The sequence below is a fragment of the Rattus norvegicus genome, chromosome 3, assembly GCF_021556685.1.
Source record: "Rattus norvegicus strain SHRSP/BbbUtx chromosome 3, alternate assembly SHRSP_T2T, whole genome shotgun sequence".
In the NCBI taxonomy this organism is placed as follows: Eukaryota; Metazoa; Chordata; class Mammalia; order Rodentia; family Muridae; genus Rattus; species Rattus norvegicus.
Genome location: NC_141536.1, coordinates 100,011,402 through 100,025,044, shown reverse-complemented (window position 1 = coordinate 100,025,044; position 13,643 = coordinate 100,011,402). Strand labels below are relative to the sequence as shown.

The 13,643-nt window shown below is 41.8% G+C and overlaps 1 protein-coding gene across 2 annotated transcripts in view; it reads left to right on the top strand.

Annotated features, from left to right (window-relative positions):
• The window catches only part of Scg5 (secretogranin V), a 44,338-nt gene extending 31,059 nt beyond the window's left edge, over positions 1 to 13,279 (top strand). The window contains 3 exon segments of one of the 2 annotated variants that reach the window (NM_013175.4): positions 1,088 to 1,200; positions 8,928 to 8,981; positions 12,745 to 13,279. In NM_013175.4, the coding sequence (NP_037307.2) occupies positions 1,088 to 1,200; positions 8,928 to 8,981; positions 12,745 to 12,840 (263 nt within the window). In that variant the 3' untranslated portion in view covers positions 12,841 to 13,279. 2 annotated transcript variants of the gene reach the window in all.
• Positions 13,280 to 13,643: the final 364 nt, after the last annotated feature.

The following is a 13,643-nucleotide window of genomic DNA, read 5'->3' as shown; positions in this document are numbered from 1 at the left end:
TAAACTTACCATGTACCAAAGGTATCATGCATGGACATTTTCCTCTCTTAGGGCAAATATCTGATTTACCTAGTTAAATAGGTAAATAAACAGAAATGGAGAAGCTGGGTTAACTTTAAGAAGCTAAACTTATGGTATAGTCCTTTGTGTTCTGAGATTTGATTCTTAAGTTTTGATCTGTCTCCCTGCTGCTGTAATACACAACACCCAGACCTGTCTAAAGATACTGGAATGGTTCCTAAAGACAGCATTCAAGAGAAAGAGAGACTCATGGATGGAAACATATTGCTTAAGGAAACACTTGATGGTGAAGCAAATGAAACATTCTAGAGTAGTGGTTCTTACATTCTAGTAGTAGTAGTCTGGGAAGACTGGCAGTCTTCCCAATGCTGTGACCCTGTTGTGCTGACCCCTAACAATTATTTTCATTGCTGCTTCATAACTGCAGTTTTGTTCTGTTATAAATTGTAATATAAAAATTCGTGTTTTCCGATGGTCTTAGGTGACCCTTATGAAAGGGTCATTGAGCCTCAAAGGGGTTGTGACCCACAGGTTGAGAACTACTGGTCTTGTGGTTCTTCACAATAGAAACTTGAGTTTTACTTATATGCAGTCCTATCACAGGGAGGTGAGGGAATGACAGAGGTACATTGTTTTGCTGTCTTCACTTTGATGCCCCCAGTTGCCCTGGCTGGCAGTACCCCATACTGGCAGATGGGGTAGAGTTGGGGAAGTGGATCATAATAAAAAAGTTTTGGGGACAGGCCTGAAGGTGGACTACATAACTTCTGCCTACATGATATTGGCTCAGTCAGGCATATGATTCCACATTATCAGAAAGAACGGCTGAGAAATCAGCTTTGCTATGTGCCAAGGAGAAAAGGGAAGTAGGTTTGAAGTACACCTGATAGGTCTTTGCTCCTGAAGCAGTCTCATCCACCAGGGGGGATTGAATCCAGAGGAAATGTGACTTAGAGTATCTGATATGAACAGACTATGACCCTTGTGTGCCCAGATGTGTTTGATAGGTTATCATTTAGAATAACAACAGATGCTATGACCATTTCTTAAAAACCTTTGTCTACAGCAGATGACGGATGTCTAGAAAACGCCCCTGACACTGCAGAGTTCAGCCGAGAATTCCAGTTAGACCAGCACCTTTTTGATCCAGAACATGACTACCCAGGTTTGGGCAAGTGGGTAAGTCCATTTTCAGCGGCTGGTAGAGTTTTCACTCAGGTCTGTGGGAATAGTAATGCCAGAGTTAAACAGCATGCATGGAGAGAAGGAAGATTGCTTAGGAGTTGATTCCTCAGAAATCTCCAGTGAGGGGAACTCTATGCAGTTATTATTCCAGACTAAACTCATGCATCTATACAGCAGGATACTGGTCCCATCGAAAGAGACAGCAAATATAGACCATACGCTCTCTAGAGACTTCTATTCCATTCTATTCCACAGACCGAGACATAGTATTCTCATGTCTCACTAGTGCTTCAGGCACTCCACGGAAAGGAAAAGACTTTTTCAAAAGAAAAGATACTGAGAAAGTTGCAGAGTTGATCTCTAGACTAAGGGAAATGGACGGTCCATGTATATCTCTGCAGAATCAAGGAAATGAAGACATCCAGACTTGTAAAAAGACACGCATAAGTCTGCTTTGTGGAAAGAGGGACAATCTCCAGATGCGTGGCAGCGAGCTTGCTGTTGGTCGCATGCAACTATGAGTAGCTGTCAATGAAGGGTGTTGTTTTATAAGCACTTGGAAAGCAGAATCATGCCACTTGGCACTGGTGTGCTAAAAACAAGTTTTGTCGATCTCCTCCTATTATTCCGCTGCCAGCATTATGTATGCCAGCTTAATGAGGGAAATGAAGTAGGCATGGTGCACTTGGATCTCATCTAAGTATTTGACAAGATCTTTTATGATCATTTGGAAGAGGTGAAGATACCCAGCCAAGTCAACAGAATGCCACCAAAAGACAGCTTGTTAGAGAATCTGTGTCAGGACGGGAGGGAGATGGTGCAGGGAACCCTGCATGTTTGAATGCTACCCCACTCCACGTGTGTATCAATGTTTGTAATAGAAGTACAGATCACACACTTCTCAGATTCTCAGTGGATGACACAAAGTTGGAAGGGAGAGCTCTGGATGACAGAGCCGGGATTCAAGATCACCACAGGCTGGAACACCGAGCCAAGGAGGATTACAATTGAATGGGAATGTGTCTAGGTGCCTGTGGTCGGGCCTATGTAAGCCAACGATGAAGTCATGTGAGAGAAAACCGGGAAACACTGAACGGTGTTAATTCACAGATGAGAGTCGACGGTCAATGCATCTGTGGGATGAGTGAATGGGGAGGGTTCCCTTCAAAGACAGTCCAGGCAACCTCAGCCCCTCAGCATCACCAGTCCCTTCTAGGTCAGTGCTAATTGCAGTCTTGGTTGTTGTGTTACATTACACATTGAAATTGTGAAGCTACACTTTCCCTTTCCTTCTGCATTGCTTTGGAGAAGAAAAATTATCCTAGATAACCACTTTCGTTTTTTCTAGCATCTTTCTTCACATTTTCCTAAGTCAGTTCAGTTCCCTTCGCCTTCAAAATACATTTCCAAATTAAGGCAGGAAAGCAACACACTTGAGTTAACCTTTCATCTCCAATTTGTATCCCTCCCCATCTTCCTCTCCCTCTTTATCCCCCAGCTCTCTTTCTCTCATTAATTCTCACTTTCTCTTCCCTCCCCCCTACATAGTCCTATTAGAGAAGACTGTTTCGTCAAATTCTTTTCAAACCTCCTCTTGGCAGAGTTTTAAACAAAAACGAAAAAAAATCTTGAGTGTTATGAAAATCTCCTATAAAATGTATCTCAATGGGATAGTAAGAGGTAAAATAGAGGGGAGACTGAAGACCAAAGAAAATGGAGAAAGAAATCACGTAATTATACTTACGCTGATCCTGTATATAGTGATGAAGATAAGAATTGGTACCGTTTCAGAGGGAATCATCTAATAGAATGGTTATACACTGGAGAGAGAGAGAGAGAGAGAGAGAGAGAGAGAGAGAGAGAGAGAGAGAGAGAGAGAGACAGAGAGAGACAGAGAGAGACAGAGAGAGATAGACAGAGACAGAGATAGACAGAGACAGAGAGACTGACAGAGACAGAAAGGTACAGAGAAACATACATACATACATACATACATACAGACAGACAGACAGACAGAGAGACAGAGGCAGACAGGCAGATAGACAAGGACAGAGAGACAGAGAAAGACAGAGAGAAAGAATCTATATGAAAGTTTATATACATAAACTCTTCCTATGAGGAATTTTAAAAGGAGAGGAGATACATCATGCATTTATGTGCCAGCTTAAAGGAGGAAGGAAAAGAAAGGAAAGAGAAGAAAATTAAGAGTAATGCTGGGGAAAGACCCACAATAGATGGGCAAGGTCTTGCTAAACAGTGGCAAGGACCAAGTTCAGAAGGATGCGAACAGGTTCTGAGCCCACTTTATTTTAGATACTGTGCTAGGTGCTTGGTCTCCAGGACTCATCAAGTGGCCTTGGGTTTTCAACAGTTTTACAGTCTTGAAATGAAAAGCATGAAGCTATAATAAGCCCAAATTTGCGTGGATGCAGTGCCCTTCTGATGGTACAGTGAAGGCTGGGTCCTGAAGCTAGGAAAGATGGAATCCAAAGGCAGAGGAAGATGTGAGGCCAGTGGGCCTGATTGTGACTTAACCACAGAGGAAGCTGAGGCTCTATGGAGAATCCAGCTGAAGTCTTAGGGGACAGGGCACAGTTGAGTAGAAGGCTGGATCTGAGACCAAGAAGAAAGGAAGTGGAGGAAATGTCTGAGTGTGGGCAGAGCCCATCTGGGGTTGTGATGGGGTGGAAGAGGTGCTAACTTCTTTTCCCAATATTTTATTATTTTGTTTGTTTGTAGGCATGGCCTTTCTACACAGTCCTGGCTGTCCTAGAACTCACTCTGTAGACCAGGCTAGCCTCAATCTCCACTCACAGAGCTCCCACTGCCTCTGTCTCAGGAGTGCTGCGATTACAGCTGCACAGCAACTACACCCTCTTCTTCAAAAGCTCTCTATCTCTCACCAAATCCCACTTGCATCCCCCTTTGAAACACTTTCCTCTCCCTCCCCTCTCCCTCCCCTCTCCTTCCCCTCTCCCTCCCCTCTCCCTCCCCTCTCCCTTCTCCTTGGGCTTCTCTCAGTCACCCAGATTCATTGTCTGCCTCAGAGCCAAGACTAGAATTTAAGACCAAGAATAAAAAGGGCTATCACATATCAATGGCAAAGGAATGACATTTATGCCTCTTATCAGCTCTAATGATGTGTTTGTTTAAACTTCAGTTTCCTTGTTTATTTTCTCATTACCACCCAGCAATAAAACAGTGTTTGCTTGATCTTCACATAGAAGTGTTAACTGAGTGTCTATTGCTTTTTTAAGCTGGGATCCAGAAAGCAGCCTGGGTGTTTATATAGAAGGATAGTCTCAAGCGTGTCTGCAACTCAACTATCCTTTCAACTTGCAAAACAGTCATCTCTCAAATAAATTGCACACAAGTCCCTGCTGCTTCCTTGACAGCACTGCCTCCCTGTGTTTAATATTATCTGGAGCTGAGTTGCATCTTTAGCAATGATTTCCACATTACAAATATCAGTGTGTCTGTAGTATTTCCTGCACGGCTCTTTCCTTGTTACTGAATCAAGACCATATGACCTCTGGGTCCTGTGGCGGGTAATGGGATGACACCAAATACATGCTATATAATAAGAAATTCTAAATTTATAGCACTTATACTACATGGAAAGCACCGTGCTAATATTTTGCCTCAATCATTTTATCCAGGCTGCCCACCCTCATCACTCTCATTCTATAAAGGAGAAAATGCAAGGCAGGGGTCTGGATAGCCTGCTCAGCAACACAGAGCTTATGACTGACAGAGCTAGGAATTAAACTCCATCTTTACAAATACACACACACTCTCTCTCTCTCTCTTTCTCTTTCTCTCTCTCTCTCTCTCTCTCTCTCTCTCTCTCTCTCTCTCTCTCTCTCTGACTCATCCCTCATAATATGGCCTCTGGAGTCCTATTTAGGATTGATTGCCTTCACCACAGTGTATATAATTAACTAGAGTCCTGAGGGTCCATGACCAAAGGCTGCTATAAGCCTCCTCACATTCAACTACAACCCTCAAAGCCTATGACCAAAGGCTGATGCCAGCCTTTCCCCTTAATGTACTTCCTCAGTGTATCAAAAACCAAATCTTCCTCCATTTCCAGCACATTGTACAGCCTTCATTAATAGTTGATCAAGCTGAGCCATGGGAGACAGGAGGTGTGTGGTCGGTCCGTCTCCGACTTTGTTTATCCCACATGGCCGTGCCTTGTCTGAATATTGGAATATAGAGTACTCTCCAGTTCTGGCTTATCTTGGGTTTCTATGTCATTAGATTTGAGCTATGTATTTTATGTCTTCTTTTACTTGACACATACTAATTGTACATATTTATGGAGTAGAGTGTGTCATATTTATACATGTCAGTGCATGTACCCCACACATCATGTGTGATGGTCAGATCTGGGTCACTAGCGTATTCATAACCTCAGACTGTGTTCATTTCTTTTTAAAAATTTGTCATTTTATTTTATCCATATAGGTACTTTGTCCCCATGTGTGTCTGTGCTTCATGTAAGTGCAGTATGCACAGAGTCCAGAAGAGAGTATTGGGTTCCCTGAAACTGGAGTTAGAGAGAGTTGTGAGCTGCCATGTGGGTGCTGGGAATGGAACCTGTGTTGTCTGGAAGAGCAGCCAATGCTCTTAACTGCTAATCTATCTCTCCAGCCCCTTAGTTCTTTCCTCTTCCTTCTCCTCCTCCCTCCTCCTCCTCTCCTCCTCCACCTCCTCCTCCTCCCTCCTCCTCCTCCCTTATCCTCTTCTTCTCCTCCTCCCCTCCTCCTCCTCCCTCCTCCTCCCTCCTCCTCCTCTCCTTTTCTTCCTCCCTCCTCCTCTCCTTTTCTTCCTCCTCCTTTCCTTTTCCTCCTCCCTCCTCCTCCTCCTTCCTCCTTCTCCTTCTCCTTCTTTTTTCATGTTGAAAATGTTCAGAGTACTCACCACAGTTCTAAAACACACAGCTTGTTAAAATGGTTGTTCAGCTGTGGTAACACTTACTTCTCCTTAACTGTATGTGACCTGGATTGTCACTATGCTGTCTCCATCTCCTTCACTATCCCCAGCTCTGGGAGTCACCATTCTTCTCTCTGTTAGCATGTGCTCAATGTTTTAAGCTTCTTCATAATCGTGCTGTTTATGGATATCCTGTCACTTTTCATCATGGCCATACACAGTGTCAGATTGTCCCCTGTTAGTGGTAACTTCATTTCCTTTAGTAAAGTAGTGTCCGTGTTTCTCTGGTATAAAACTATCATTTTCCATTTGAAATTAACCTATGGAAAACTACTTTGAGACTATAAATATTTTGGTCTCCACGAGGCTGTTAACCAATGCATTAATTTTGCATTCATTGATGGTATTTACCAGACTCAGTTATAACCATGGTAGTTGCAGAAGGATGAGCTTCTTGCTCTCTTGTTCTTTCCGTTTGCTGATTTGCATCCTACTCCCATGCAAAGCCTCCATTACCTCCTTTCCTGTTTATAAACACCGTCATTTATTTGGTGCCTCTACAGGTTCACTGTTACTAATTTTTTTCTTTTTTTCTTTTTTCTTTTTCTTTTTTTCAGAGCTGGGGACCGAACCCAGGGCCTTGCGCTTGCTAGGCAAGCACTCTACCACTGAGCTAAATCCCCAACCCCCACTGTTACTAATTTTGATGTTCAAAATGTCCTGCATTTGGCCAGTAGGAATTTCTTCAAATTGGCATTTCCTTCCTTTGGACATGACTCTAGCACTTGGTTGAATGTATCTACTCAGATATTTAGCATCATTAATTTTTGTACTTCCTGTAGCCTAGCCCTATGATCAGACAGTTCTCTAAGATGTCTATCTCCCAGAGTCCTTTGGAACTGGTTGTTCAAAATCTTGATGACCTAATGAAAAGTCCTTTAGTGAACTTAAACGAGCTGCTTTCTTAGAACTTAGGTCCCTCCTCCCCAAGGAACTAACAAATGAATTCATTAGAAGAGGTGGTTGGTTTATTTTCATTCATTTTGTGTATTTCTTTTTTCATTCACATGCCAACCCCTGCCACCAAATTCACTCTGATGCAGAGCTAACGGAGAAGGCCCAGGCATATTCACCATAGAGGGGCGGGGTGGGGGGGCATGGACATGTTGGTCCTGACCTCAGCTCTTCAGGAAAACAAGAACCATCTTTGAGAGGAAGACTTCTAGACCTTGTAAACTTCTGGTTCTAATTTCCCCCAAAAAGCTCCAAAGGGAATTGAGATGTCACTGCCTTCATCTCATTTGCAGCATGCGGGAGCTGTGCCCGGTCTGATGGGCAGTGGGCTTCACTGCACCATCTTGCAGGCCCCTCTGTCTGCCCTCCAGTTCAGACAGCTGGAGAGAGTGATGTATATGAGCAGTCATGTCCTCACCCTCTTTATGCCAACCTCCTTCCCAACTCTGGCATGAGCACCCAGAACATTCTGTGTGCATTAGAGTTGTTTACAGTGAGACACTGAGGTTGAGACCAACTACAATATTCTCATTCCTCGAGGGAATGGTCAGCAGGCCTGCCTTTTCTCTCTCCTGGTATTTACTTGATCCATCCCCCAAAGTGAGCTGGAGATAGGGGCTCTGGCCAGTGCTGGTGTTTCTGGCAATGGGCATGCTTCTCCTGGCACACACCCTGCCCCTGGATGTTTGAGGTTGGGCAGAGCTGTTCACTGTAAGTTGCAGGTGGTGGGTTTTAACAAACAAGAAAACCACGAAGCTTATTCTTGGCATTTGTCATTTTCACTTTCAAATCTACCATTTAAATATTTGTTAATAACCAGACGGCTGCGAAGATAAAAATGTTGTATAAACTTTCTCCTCACCAGAAGTCTGTCAGCTCCTTTTTCTAGAAGTTAGCATTAGAGTATTGTAGTTACAGCAAGATGAATTGTCCTCTATGCATTATTTTCCTTATGATTAGAAAAATCACATAAAATGACACAAGCAAAACACCCAAATCCCTTTCTTTGCTTTTACATCCAGGTTAAGTGTTCTGTCTTTTATAATCTCAACTGGAGAGAAATGTGTTGAGCATGTGTCTGATATTCTAGAGCTCATTTAAATCCACTATGCATTTGAAACACAGCCGTATGTGGAAACACTTATACAAACTGTGGTAACAGAACAGCACCCCCCACCCCCAACACACACAACATAACTTTCCTTTCTGCCAAGAAGTTTTTTGGCAGTTTTTAAAAGGTTCACTCTATTAAAAATGTTATAGACCAAATGGTTCTGTGATTGGCTTGATGGGGCCACTAACTTGAGCCATGAGAGGGATGGCTGCAGAAGTCAAAGTCTCGTTTATTTACACAGAGGACTGTTGTTATTGGTCAGACACTGCTCCAGAGAACAGTCATGTGTGTAGTTCATAAAGAGGGAATTAGATACTGAGATAAAGTTATTTATTTTCAAACAAAGGCCATTCAGAGTGAGGAGACGGGCTTCCCGCACCCTGGTATTTTAGCACGCCATCTCTCCCTGTTTATGAGATTGTTGGTGGCACCAAGTGCCTTGAGGCAGTGCAGAGGACTTTGTGAAGAGCAATGCAGTCACCAGCTTTTCTCTTGTGGTCTATCCTTCTGACACGACATTCCTTTCATCTAACTTTGTTTCCAAAACATGTGTATGCTAATAACCAGAGGACACACCAAGTGTTGCTTTAAAAGAGACAGTTACCAAATTCAATCCATACTTCTCCATTTGTGTTTTCTTTTCTCTCCACTCTAGAACAAGAAACTCCTTTATGAGAAGATGAAGGGAGGACAGAGGCGGAAGCGGAGGGTATGTGACATGAGGACCTGGGTGTTTCTGGGATGTTTCATGTTTCTTCAAGGGGCAAGCAAAACATTTGGTTTTGGGGACATAGCAGAATATTTTCTGATGCAATTCCAGAGAATAGAACAGAAGTTGTGTATGTCAAGGGCTACACCCAGCATATATACCCTTGGTTTCTGGGCTGGTCTTCTCCCTGGGCTTTTGGAGTGTTCTGTAAAAATTATGCAACACTTACTACTTCCTGTCTGGCCAGCAACCATGAAGGGTAGGTTAATAGGTAGAACAGCCTCCTACCCATGCAGGGAGGAATGTGCAGGGAAGCTATTAGGGCATGACTTTCCTCAAATATTCTGTAAGCCAGTAGAGGAAGTGGCTCACACATCTGCATCCATTATGCAAATCACAAGACAGAAACCAGGAAGTGTGAAAGTGTATACCACAGGGCATAATTTTGAATTTCTTCTACATATTTTTTTATACTATCCTAGCCAGGCTTGTGTAGCATGCATTCCACTTACCTCACTTGCAGACTGCCCTGTCTGGTACAGCCTTAGTTAGGTCTCATTGGAGGACTGTCCAAGATGGACCTTTGGCCTCTGTATTATGCATTTTGCTACTCCTTATATGGCAATCAAAGTTACACTGGGTTTCCAGTGTATGTTTATAGACCACAGACTTAATAGTGATCAGTATCCATTCTACTAATCTACTGGTACTCTCTTTTATTTGAACAAACAGGAGGGGTAAAAACCTTGCTATTACATAGTAAAGTACTACTATACCAAAGGTTTTCATTAAAATATACAAACCAACCCAAGCCACTGACCATTTCTTTGGAATAGCAAGTACCTGGATCTTTGGAAAAATTAGGAATCTAATTTGTGGCAATTTTGGCCCATCTGAAGAGCTTGGCCAAATTCAGTCAGAAAATGCTTTAAGTGTGGGGTTTCTGGTCTGGGTAGTAATTGTAAGGCCCCTGGGTTGCTTGACAAACACAGATCCACAGGCAATCTCCTATGCAAGAAGCAGAAAGCTGTTACATCTGGAAGCAGATCTTCTTTGGGAGAGTGAATGGGGTTATTAGGGTTTTTCTTGGTGATTACAGTTTCCAATGGCAGATGGTGACAGGAAGGGTGTAATGCGTTCTTGAGAGAACATCAAGAAATTCTATTCTAGGAGCTCAGAATACACATAATTTACCAGGAAGACGGCTTGAATACATCTCCCCATGGTACAACAAGGACATTTCCAAATAAGACCAATGACTGACCCCAAATGAATAACTTAGCATGTAGCTTTAAATGTCTCTACTTCCTGGCCCACCATGCCTTCGTCCCCAACTCTGAGGAGCTTAGGTTGACTTTAGGTCACATTTCCACAAGACTAGTAATTACCAAAATTCAAAATTCTGGCTAAGACATATGTCATAAAGGATTTTTACTTTGGCATCAACTTCTTTCTCATAGACACGGCTTAGAATTGAAGGAAAGAAGGGTCACTGTGACCCTGGGATATCAGCTCTATGTCTTCTCAGTTATCTACAAAGCCCATTCTCATTCCTTTAGCCCTGGACCATTCTAGACTGATAGGCAAATAGAACTTTCCTTCCACAGCACCACACCTCAGCTGCGGCTCCCCTCTTGAAGATCTTAGCCACTCTCTCTGGAGCTTGAATCAATATAACGACATCATAGGTCACTTATCTGAAGAGTTAAGGATTACTCCAGAGAAGCTCACCATCTACTGAGGATTTGAAGAGGACAGCAAGCAAGGATGCATCCCAAGTTGTCCTTCCACTTGTCAGATGAATAATGATCACGTGTAACCTACCCAATAGTGACCATACATAGAGTTCTTTGGAGAACACTTAAAACAAACCACTTAACTCATAATTGAACATCAATATGAAACTCTTGAGACCTGACTCTGGAGAACCCCACTTCCCCTTTCCTCACAATCTTTGAAATTTTCTGGGTTTAGACAGCCTGTCTTGTACCACGGAAGTTTCTTAGCAAGAGGACTTATCCCTAAAGTTACAACCAGAGCCCCGGGGTCATTTTCTGTGACTTTTATAGTCACTCTAGGCCATTTAGGTTCCTAGTTGCTTCAAATATAAAGATCAATGTACTTTTAAGTGATTTTTGAAAATATTTGAGCTCTGTAGCTTTATCTCGTTACCATCTAAAAACCACTAGTCATATTAAACAGTTTATCAGCTACTTACTCCCCAGTTGACAAATAAGAATGTCTCATATTCTCTTTTAACATATGAGAATTTTAAGAGTTAATATTGTTACAAAATAGAAAAGTATTTCTGGTAGTGAATATACTTTTTATTTTTCTTATTTTTTTTAAAGATTTGTTTATTTATTTATTATATGTACAGTGTTCTGCCTGCATGCCAGAAGAGGGCACCAGATCTCATTATAGACGGTTATGAGCCACCATATGATTGCTGGGAAGGGAACCTAGGATCTATCTCTCTCTAGCCCCAAATATACTTTTTCTAAGCACATTAAGTCTGCTTACTCAGAGGTCTTTAGGATAAGCCAGACCACACTAGTTGACAGTTTACAAAAGAGTACTGTTTTGAATACTTTAAGGATGACTACTTCTTTGCGACATACCTATTCCAAATATGTAAAGACGCCATTCACTTTGCAGTCTTCGCCTTTTTTTGTGAGTCACCTTCGGAGAGTGACTGGGGTCCTTCCTAATTCACATGTTCACATACAAGACTGTGAAGAGCATTGACAAGGGCCACTCCTGTGCTCCATCCCATGTCTTTCGGAATATGCCTGATCACCTTTTAAGAGAGTCATGTAGACCAGGCCCAACTGAGAACTGTGTGTGCTTGCTCATGGGCACTTAGCATTGCAATAGGACGGCTCTTCCTTTGTCATGTCAGCCTCTTATGTTTCTGTCCCATTGCTAGAAGGAACTTCACTCAACAAATACATTCCAAAATGTTCAAAATTTTCCTGCTCACCAAAGATGATGGTGCAAAGCTCTGGTTACTAGTTCAAATCCAAACCTCAGGAAATACTGACATTATTATTATTATTATTATTATTATTATTATTATTATTATTACTATTACTATTGCTATTGCTATTATTAGAGAAGCAATGGAAACTCTTTGACTTATTTAGGACATCAACACATGAAAGAGATTCCAGAATACGAAGGACTGAATAATAAACAAAGGCCATTTCTGGATGGCTTTGTGTTTTATTTCACATTTGGGTTTGACTGAGGGGCGGTTGAAATTAATGAACTGTTCAACAGAATCCTTGCATAGAAGAGTTGCAGCCAGGGGATGACCTACAGTCAGACTTAGAATACTAATTCATACTAGGTCATGTTTGTCTTTTCTTTTGAAAAGCTTTCTATAAGAATAATAAATGCGGTTCAGTGTCACCTCCACTTAAATAGGACCATAGAATAATCATTTTCTTTCACATGAGACTTGGTAACCAGTAAAAATCTTTCCCAGTTTACCACAAACTTTTAAGCTAAATATAACAATAAAAAGATTACATTGCATTTGATCAAGAACACCATGGTTATGTGAAAGACGCTATTAGTAACATCTGCCAGGGAGACTGTGTACTGCACTGTGGGGCCATCATTTGGTAGGTGGGTGGTAAGTGCTATGTTATTTTCCTGTTAACCCAACAGTCAGAAAACAATTCTCATTCACTTACGTGAAGGTTCTGTATCTGAAGTTCTCACATAATGGCAAAACATATATTGGTTTTTTTTTCAGAGTGTCAATCCCTATCTACAAGGAAAGAGGCTGGACAATGTTGTGGCAAAGAAATCTGTCCCCCACTTCTCAGAAGAGGAGAAGGAGCCAGAATAAAGAGAAGACAGTAGGTGGAAACCCATACAATGCTTATGTATGTGCATGTTAGCAGAGCCCGTGAGTGACAGCATGCATTTTACATATTTATGGATGAAAAACAGCTGTCCTTGTCTCCATAGCAATGCCTGAGCTTTCTGCTAAATTAGAATAAAAGCTCCTTTCCTTTTGGGGATTTTTTGATGTGGATCTGCAAGAAACATTACAATTAAAATGTATATGTCAAGTATAATAAAAACACGGATATGAAATACTCTGATTTCTTGCCGTTTTGGGTTGTGCTGTTTGGGCCAAGTCTGTAAAAAGCTAGCATTTGATTTTGATTATGTAGTGTATCTAGCCCTTGGGCCTTGTTACACACCAATAAAGAAGTTTGTACTCAAGGGGAGGGGCTGACACATCTCACTCTGCTGCTTCTTAATAAATGTATGTGCAAGCATTGGCTTGGGACGTTTTTTTCTTTTTATATAACAGTATAAAATCAATTTCTTTGCTTAATAGAGCGAGGGGACTTGCAGAAGTGTCTGATTTTAGTGCTAATACTATGAAGTCAATGGGGGAAGGTGTGATCTCATTTCACATATGTTCGAACTGAGAATATTCAACACATGATGGGAATAATCATCAAAACCGAGAATGGAAAAACCCTCTCCTAGGTGTGTGTGTGTGTGTGTGTGTGTGTGTGTGTGTGTGTGTGTGTGTGTGTGTGTGTGAAATGCTATAAATTTTAAAGTGCTTAAGAGAAATGTGAACCAAATGAAATATGTGTAGGTTTTTCTTTGTTTTCTGATTGAAGTTAATAT